General features: G+C 31.6%; 1 protein-coding gene across 1 annotated transcript; it reads left to right on the forward strand.

Annotated features, from left to right (window-relative positions):
* The first annotated feature begins 477 nt into the window (after positions 1-477).
* Positions 478-1,330, forward strand: LOC108466208 (dirigent protein 4-like). Its single transcript, XM_017766556.2, has one exon. The coding sequence runs from the start codon at positions 561-563 to the stop codon at positions 1,119-1,121; it is 561 nt and encodes a 186-aa protein (XP_017622045.1). The 5' UTR covers positions 478-560; the 3' UTR covers positions 1,122-1,330.
* The last annotated feature ends 6,535 nt before the right edge of the window (positions 1,331-7,865 follow it).

Raw genomic sequence — 7,865 nt, forward strand, 5'->3', positions numbered from 1 at the left:
TCAATGTGCCAACACCCAATAAAATTTTATGTTTTTATAGGAAAAAGTAGTGCCGACCATTTATTGTCCAACATCCAATTGTTTGTTTTAAATGCCAGTATAAATGCATTCCAATATGCTAAGATTTGAGAAAAATACATGAGTGCCAACCATCTAGTGTCCATCACTCAAAACTTTTTTTTTTAACACTTGACACAATCATTAGGCAATACTTTGGTCATAAATTTAAGTGGTTCCATCTATTAAGTTCCCCAACCTAAATTTACTGTTTATTTTAGGTTATTTGGGTGATTATTTTTTAACTTGAATCATTTTTGCAATTAATTATTTTTTTGGGCAGGGTAAAAATAGTGGTGTTATTTTTATAAAACCCCCTTAGAAGGAAATCTGAGATATAATCTCCTATTTTAGCTATTATTATTACAATACCAGATATTGTAAAAGTAACGTTTAATAATACTGGATATAAACGATGCAAGTTACGAAATCCCATATGTTCTTGCATATATGTTGCATTCGACCAAACTTCTGAAACTGCATTATCACTGCAAACTTGGAAAATGAAAGGATCATCCATCATCTCTTGGATTTTGGTCATCACCAGCGCCATCTCTCCAATTTATACCCAATACTATTCCAAGACGTTGCCATTTGTTTCCAAGGCGGAGAAAGTAACCAATCTCCACTTCTTTTTCCACGACACCCTCTCTGGGAAAAATCCTTCAGCCATCCTAGTAGCCCATGGCAACATCACCGGAAATCAAAAGTCAGCGGCACCATTCAGCAGCGTCTATGCCGTCGATGATCCCCTCACTGAAGGTCCGAAGCCGACTTCGGAGGTTATTGGTAATGTACTAGGGTTCTGGGTGTCATCCAGTAAAGTTATGCCCACCCTGATGGCTTTCTTTGATTTTGGCTTCACAAAGGGCGAGTTCAATGGAAGCTCCATCAGTGTGTTTTCAAGGAATCCAATATCGGAGACTGAACGTGAGCTTGCTGTGGTTGGAGGAAGAGGAAAATTCAGGATGGCTAAAGGGGTTGCAAAACTTAAGACTTACTTCCTTAATGTAACCGCCGGGGATGCTATTGTTGAGTATAATGTCACTGTGATTCATTATTAAGATGTAGTATTTTCTTCTGAAAAGAAATTTAGAAACCTTTAATAAGTTCAACTAGTGATTTTTCCTAGAATCATATTCCCAACCATCCCGGAAAATAAAGTGCAAATCATACAATTGAGATTTGGTTAATGTATTTACCTTTCTCATCTTTGTATCCAATATTTTCTTTTTGTTACAAATATACTTAAATTACTCTTTTTTATTTTAAATTAGTATCTCTATTAGTAAAACCCTTAAATATATTTCAAAAAGCTCATTAGTATCTAAACTATACAATTTTCTCAAGTTGGTATCTAAAGTTTTTTCTTTTGTCGCAAGTGGTACCTGAACAATTACTTTGTTACTCCTTTTACACAAAAATGTTATATCAATTAAAATCTAGCTAATAATAATCTGCCACGTCATATGAACTTTTTTTTAAAAAATAACTTTTAATTATTTTATTTTACATTATTTCTCTCATTTTTTCTTTTTTTCTTCCTTGATAATATTTGGCAATGCCAACAATGCTTGAAATTCATCCTCTTAATGTCGAGACATTGACGATTAATTCTGTTTTGAACTTCATTGCTTGCTTGCTTGACTTGATGAGATTGGAAAAGTTCTTTCATTGATCAAACTTAGTGTTTTCAAAACTGGACCGACTGATCCGACTAGGAATTGACTGAGGTATCAACCTAAAGATAGTGGTTGAACCTATTTGTAACAATCTGATTTAGACCCTAATCGGAACAATAGTTTCAGAACCACAAATCCGAGGCCGTAAAATTATTTTAATATTATTTTTGGTATTTACAGCATAATATTTGATATGTGAGAAAATTTCATGAATTAATTTTACAGTTTGAACAGTTAATTTGGAAAAAGGATTTAATCGCGTAAAAAGTAAAAGTAGCATGCTATAAGTTAAAGTGCCTATTTGCTTTGATTAATTAAATAAGGAGTCCTTAAAATGGAATTTGACCATTGAACTAAAGCATGGACGGTAATGGACATTAATTATATGGCTTTCCAATTAAATTTCAAAGGTTATTTTTGTAAATGGTGTATTAATATATAATAAAATAAAGTAAAACAAAATGGTCATTATCATTCATCTTTTTGTAGCCGAATGAAAGAAAGAAAGAAAACATTTAAAGGTTTTTAAGGTTCGGCCTTGCTCCAAGCTAAATTAAGGTATGGATTTTAGTCGGTTTTCGATAATTTTTACATTTTTGAGATCATTGTTTCGTCTATTACCTAGCCCATGTTTCAATTTTCAGAATTTATGATGAAATTGAGATTTTCCATTGTTGATAATGTGATGAATTTGTTGGTTGATGAGGAAAAATAATCCTTATTGATAGATTATTATGTTTAATTAAGTGATTTTTGATAAAAATGTGTATTAAGTACTAAATTTAGAAATTTGCAAATTGAGGGGTAAAAAATGTGTAATAAATTGAATTAATGGGCTACTAGGGACCCAAGGTGAATTCAGCGTAACATGGGCATAGAGAAATTTTGAGTATTTTGTGTTGTTTTGAAATAGGGATTAAATTGCGAAAATATGAAATGTTAGAGGCTAAAATGCAAAACGCCCAAATTATGTAATTTTGGATGAAATTGAATGAATATGTTATTAAACAAGCCACATTTGTACTGAATTAGATCAAGAAAAGAAGAAATCGAATTTGGATCGGGGAAAAATAGAAAATTGTCGAATAATCGCCAGGTACGTTCATGTCCGTACGAGGTAAGTTCATAAGTAAATAAATGTAGTTAAATTGAAATGTAACTGTATTATATGTGCCAAATTAATTTATATTTATATGTATACGGCCGAATGGAATTAAGCATTTGATGACTTATTTTAAGCATGAGTTGATTTAATTATACAATTGAAAGTCCCAATCAAACTTTAAGAATTGTACAGAATACTGGTGTCATAACATGTGAGCTTCTGAGATGTGAGATATCATGTAAGACCCTATTTGGGATAGTGGCATCGATATATGATTTCGTGTAAGACCACGTCTGGGACGTTGGCATCGATTTGAGATTTACGTGTAAGACCATGTCTGGGACATTGGCATCGAATTTAATTTTGTGTAAGACCCTGTTTGGGATAGTGGCATCGATATTTGATTACATGTAAGACCATATCTGGGACGTTGGCATTGTACGAGTACCTAGAGCTATCCGAGTATCCTTATTGATTCCGAACGGTTCAACGGGCATTTCGAGAAATAAATGAGTATATGAATGTGCATTTGATTTAGGTATGCTGCAATGTATATGAAATTGAGCAATGAAAGTGAGTATGATTATGATCTATGTGAAAATGAGATGTGGTTAATAGCAAGTGAACTATAATCAAATGAATTATATGAGAAATGTGAAATGGTAATTGTGTTTTGCCATATATGATTCTGGTACGTGTGAATTGTATATGAAATTTAGAAATGGAAGATGAATATGTTTCTATCAATGATATGTGAAATATATTATCATGAATGAAAGAAATGTATACAAATGAATGTGTGTTATATGTGCTCGTTATATGACCTTGTGGTTCTATGATTCAAACATGAGAAATATGAAACAAGAAACATGGTTTTGAGATATACTATTTTGATTTGAAAATTGGATATGAAATAGATATTGAGACGATGGTGTCATGATGTATGGTTTGTATATATGTAAATTGGCTAGTGAAGCATGACATGTTTTGGTTGGTTATGTAATGAATATGTGCAAACTTGTTTTATATAATTGAGCTAACAGTTATTACTCAAATTTGAAAGAATGATTTATATGTTCATGGATAAGTAAGATAAGTGAAATTTCTTAAGGTAGTGATATGTATTATATGAGAAAAATGATTGCATGTGTATGAAATTAACTAAATTTGGCCTATTTGGGTTGAATTATATATGTTCTAGTGATGAATTATGTGCTTATGGCTTACTAAGCTATCAAAGCTTACTTTGTTTATTTTTTTCTATGCTTATAGATTTTCGGAGACTTGCTCGGGTTGGAAGCCATGGGAGACCTCATCATACTATCCAGTATTTGTTTTGGTAAATAAATGCTCGAGATTTGGTTATGCTGCAAGTATAGGCTAGTTTTGATATATTTGGTTTTGAAATTTGTATGTGTATAGCCATGCGAAAATGACTTGATCATGATGCTAATGTTGGTATTTATATTTAGTCTTGATGTTGGTTATATGATTCAACAATGAAGAATGGTAAGTAGGATGTATATTCGGCTTATCAGTAGCTCATTTTGGAGGCATGGAAATTGGTATAATTTGGCTTAGTAATATGGTAAAATGGCAATTATATTTTGAGTATGTTTGATGGTCATTTGAATAACTATAATTGATATATTATTTTGATGTTAAGTTATGAGATAGCATATTTAGCTGAAAAGATTGAGTGATGGTAATGTGGTTAATGATTCGGCTATATGATAATGTTGGTATGTGTTTATATTTACTATGTAATGACTATGCTAAGCTATGTGAATTTGGGTATTTGGTGTGGTTTATTATTAATCTATATTTTGATGCAAAATTTGTTTATGTATTGGTTTAGAAATGAAAATTGATGATCTGTTATATTCGGCTGGTGATAGTTAAATAAAATCTATGCTTGTGTCACGAATTTTTGGTGATTCGACAAGTAATGGTCAAATTGCTTATATAATATTTGATTAAAAAAATGTGTGATATATATGTGGTAATAAATTTGGCTTTCGTATGTGGTCCATGTGTGTGGTTGAATATGACATGGATAAATATGTTATTGAGTTTGCAAATTAGGTATGGTATGACTAGACAATTGTGTTAAAAAATGGTTAAATTTGATTTGGTAAAATGTGCAAAAAGGTTATAAGGTTAATATGCTACATTTTGGTAATTGTATTTAGAAATGGCTTTTGATTTTAGGGTGTTATGCACATGGTATGACAATGTTAAAAGTTTAGTTAGTTACGATATAAAGTTACTTAGGCCATGATGATATGGTCAATTTGGATTAACATGCATATGTATAATGAAATGACTTGACATTTATGAATGAGTGGTGAAATGCTATTTGAGCTTGAGAATTATGAGAAATGTGTTTTTGTTTGATAATGCCTCGTAACCCTAATTCAGTGACGGATTCGAATTAGGGGTGTTACATTTGGTTGGTATCAGAGTTATGGTTTAGTCGATTCTAGGACTACCATAGCGTATGTGAGTCTAGCTATATATGCCATATTTAACCTGTGATAGTGTGATATCTCCCGACTCAGATGAAAATTGTGACAGCCCTAATATGGCCCTGAAAGTGGTTTCGGGACCACAAAACTGAGTCTCGAAAATAACTAAATGTTATATTCTGTATTTATTTCATGTGAAAGTGCATGTGTGAAAATTTCATGCTTTGATTTTGCCATTTGTGAATGAAATTATGAAATAGGACTTATGTGAAAATTTCTGAAAATGCTATAGGCTAATTTGTAGTGGCCAAATAATTTGTAGAGCAAAATAGGAGGATTTGCATGTCAAACCTCCCACTTTTATGTGTAGTGGCCGGCCATCTTGTTAATGGTAGACAACATGTGCAATTTTTTTATTGAAGTTATGGCATAAGTATGGCACAATTAATATATGTCAGATATGTGTCATAAAAGGTTAAATAATAAGAATAACAATAGGATGGAAAGGAAAAAATTTTTGTCCATCTTTGTTCATCGTAGCTGAAAATAGGAGAGCAAGAGAGGAGGAAGCTCTTGAAAAATTCGGTCACTTGGGGGAAGAAGATGCAAGGTAAGTTCATGGTAGTTTGCTTCTATCTTGATGTTCATGAGTTCTTCTTGATTCTACCTTAACTCATGAAGCATATTTTGATTTTTGGTTGTGTTGTGAGCATTCGGTCATGAATTGAAATGAGGTAAATAGTTGTTGTTTCATATTCTTTTGATGAAAAATGGAAGATAGGTGAAGTTGAGCCAAGCAAATGAGCATGCATGTGCCTTAGATGCTAAGGGGGAAAATCGGCTAACATGTTGTGTGTATTATGGCCGAATGTGAACTTGGACAATATTAAGTAATGTTTGTGCTTTAAAATGATGAAATGGAGATTATGCTTAAGTGAAGTTATAGGTATGTGATGATTGATTTGTGATATGCATGTTTAAATAACATGTATGCAAGTTATGTGTGAAAGAGTGAATTGGTAATAAATCTGCTTGGAACAGCAGCAGTAACATGATTTTGGAAAATCACCATAAATTGTGGGAGATGTGTTAGAAGCTGAATGAATTATTTAATTAAAGCTTAATGAGTCTAGTTTCTTATAAAAGAAACCGTGTAAGCAAAATAATTTCTGATAATGAGATATTTTAAGTGATGTGGGACAGGGTCAAAATGACTTCTAGATCCCCTATTCTATTTTTATAAAATCATTATAAATTGTACAAAAATTTTTATAAGATGAAGTTTATATTCTTAGACTCCTTAATGAGTCTAGTTTCAAATGAAATAAACGAGAACATATTTTTAATTCTGTACAATGAGAAATTTGATTCGTAGTGAAGAGTGGACAGATTAGTCAAACAGTGAAACAAAGGAAACTTTAAGAAAAATCTGGTATTGATTGGCCAAACCAAAAATTCTAAAAATTTTATGGATAAAATATATATGAGTCTATTTTCAAGGAAAATTAATGGAACTTGATTTGGAGTTTCTTAGCTGCAGTTATAAATGATTTAGTGACTGTTGCTCAGGAAGACAGCTTGCAGTGAAATTATGATTATGTGGTAAACATTGACAAAAAATTGTTAATGAGTTGCTTATTGATTTCTTATAAGCTTAATCAGTAAGTGTGAAAGTCGAATATATATATTATATTTTTGAAAGTGATGCTTGAATAGTCGAATAATGACTAGTTTAAAATCTTTGAATTTAAGTTCAAGAGCATAGAGGGGCAAATTCGGATAAGGGAAAAGAGAAAATAATCGAATAGCCGTTGTAATCGTTCGGCAACATTCGAGGTAAGTTCTTAAGTGTTTAAGCTTGATTCTTTTTTATATGCCTAAGAGTTAAATTAATATGGCAAAGAGAATGTAAATTTTATTTAGTTAATGTGCCGAATATGTAATGATTTAAGGCTATAAGGCAATTATGGCTATTATGCTTAAGCTGAATTGGATTTGGAAATTTGATGCACTAAATGAGTGTTAAATGAATAAACTATGCCGTATATGTGCTGGTAGAGATATCACGATCTGTGATTATTAAATATCTAAAGGAAACCATGATGTGTATAAAATTATTATTATTAGTCCTTTGTGGTAGCCGAATGTGGCTTGGTACTAAAGTGATTAAATGTGAACTTCGATGAGGTAAACTATTAAAAGTGTGGTGCTATAAGACTATAGGCTAATACGATATGTGGATTTGTTCCGTAAAATAAATTATTCAGGTACGAACAACCTAATTAAGTACATGTGAATTAAATGAATTTGATGATTGATGTGAATCGAACATATAAGAAATGGTTTCATGTTTATGTTCAACTATGAGACCTTGTGTTAAATAGACAATTGATTTCGTCCAATACATTAAGTTGGTCAGGTATGCGATATGTACTTATGCATGTTAAATCGATTGGAATTGAATCATGAATGTGAATTGAGAAGCATAGGTAAAAATGCCTATGTCATATATGTGAGTAAGGGTAAAACCATCGTAAATTATCGATAAGGATG

This window comes from Gossypium arboreum, chromosome 2 (assembly GCF_025698485.1).
Source record: "Gossypium arboreum isolate Shixiya-1 chromosome 2, ASM2569848v2, whole genome shotgun sequence".
NCBI classification, from domain to species: domain Eukaryota; kingdom Viridiplantae; phylum Streptophyta; class Magnoliopsida; order Malvales; family Malvaceae; genus Gossypium; species Gossypium arboreum.

What these genes read in the sequence shown, in the direction of transcription:
- LOC108466208 (XM_017766556.2), top strand. Translation starts at nt 561, where the DNA reads ATGAAAGGATCATCCATCATCTCTTGGATTTTGGTCATCACCAGCGCC.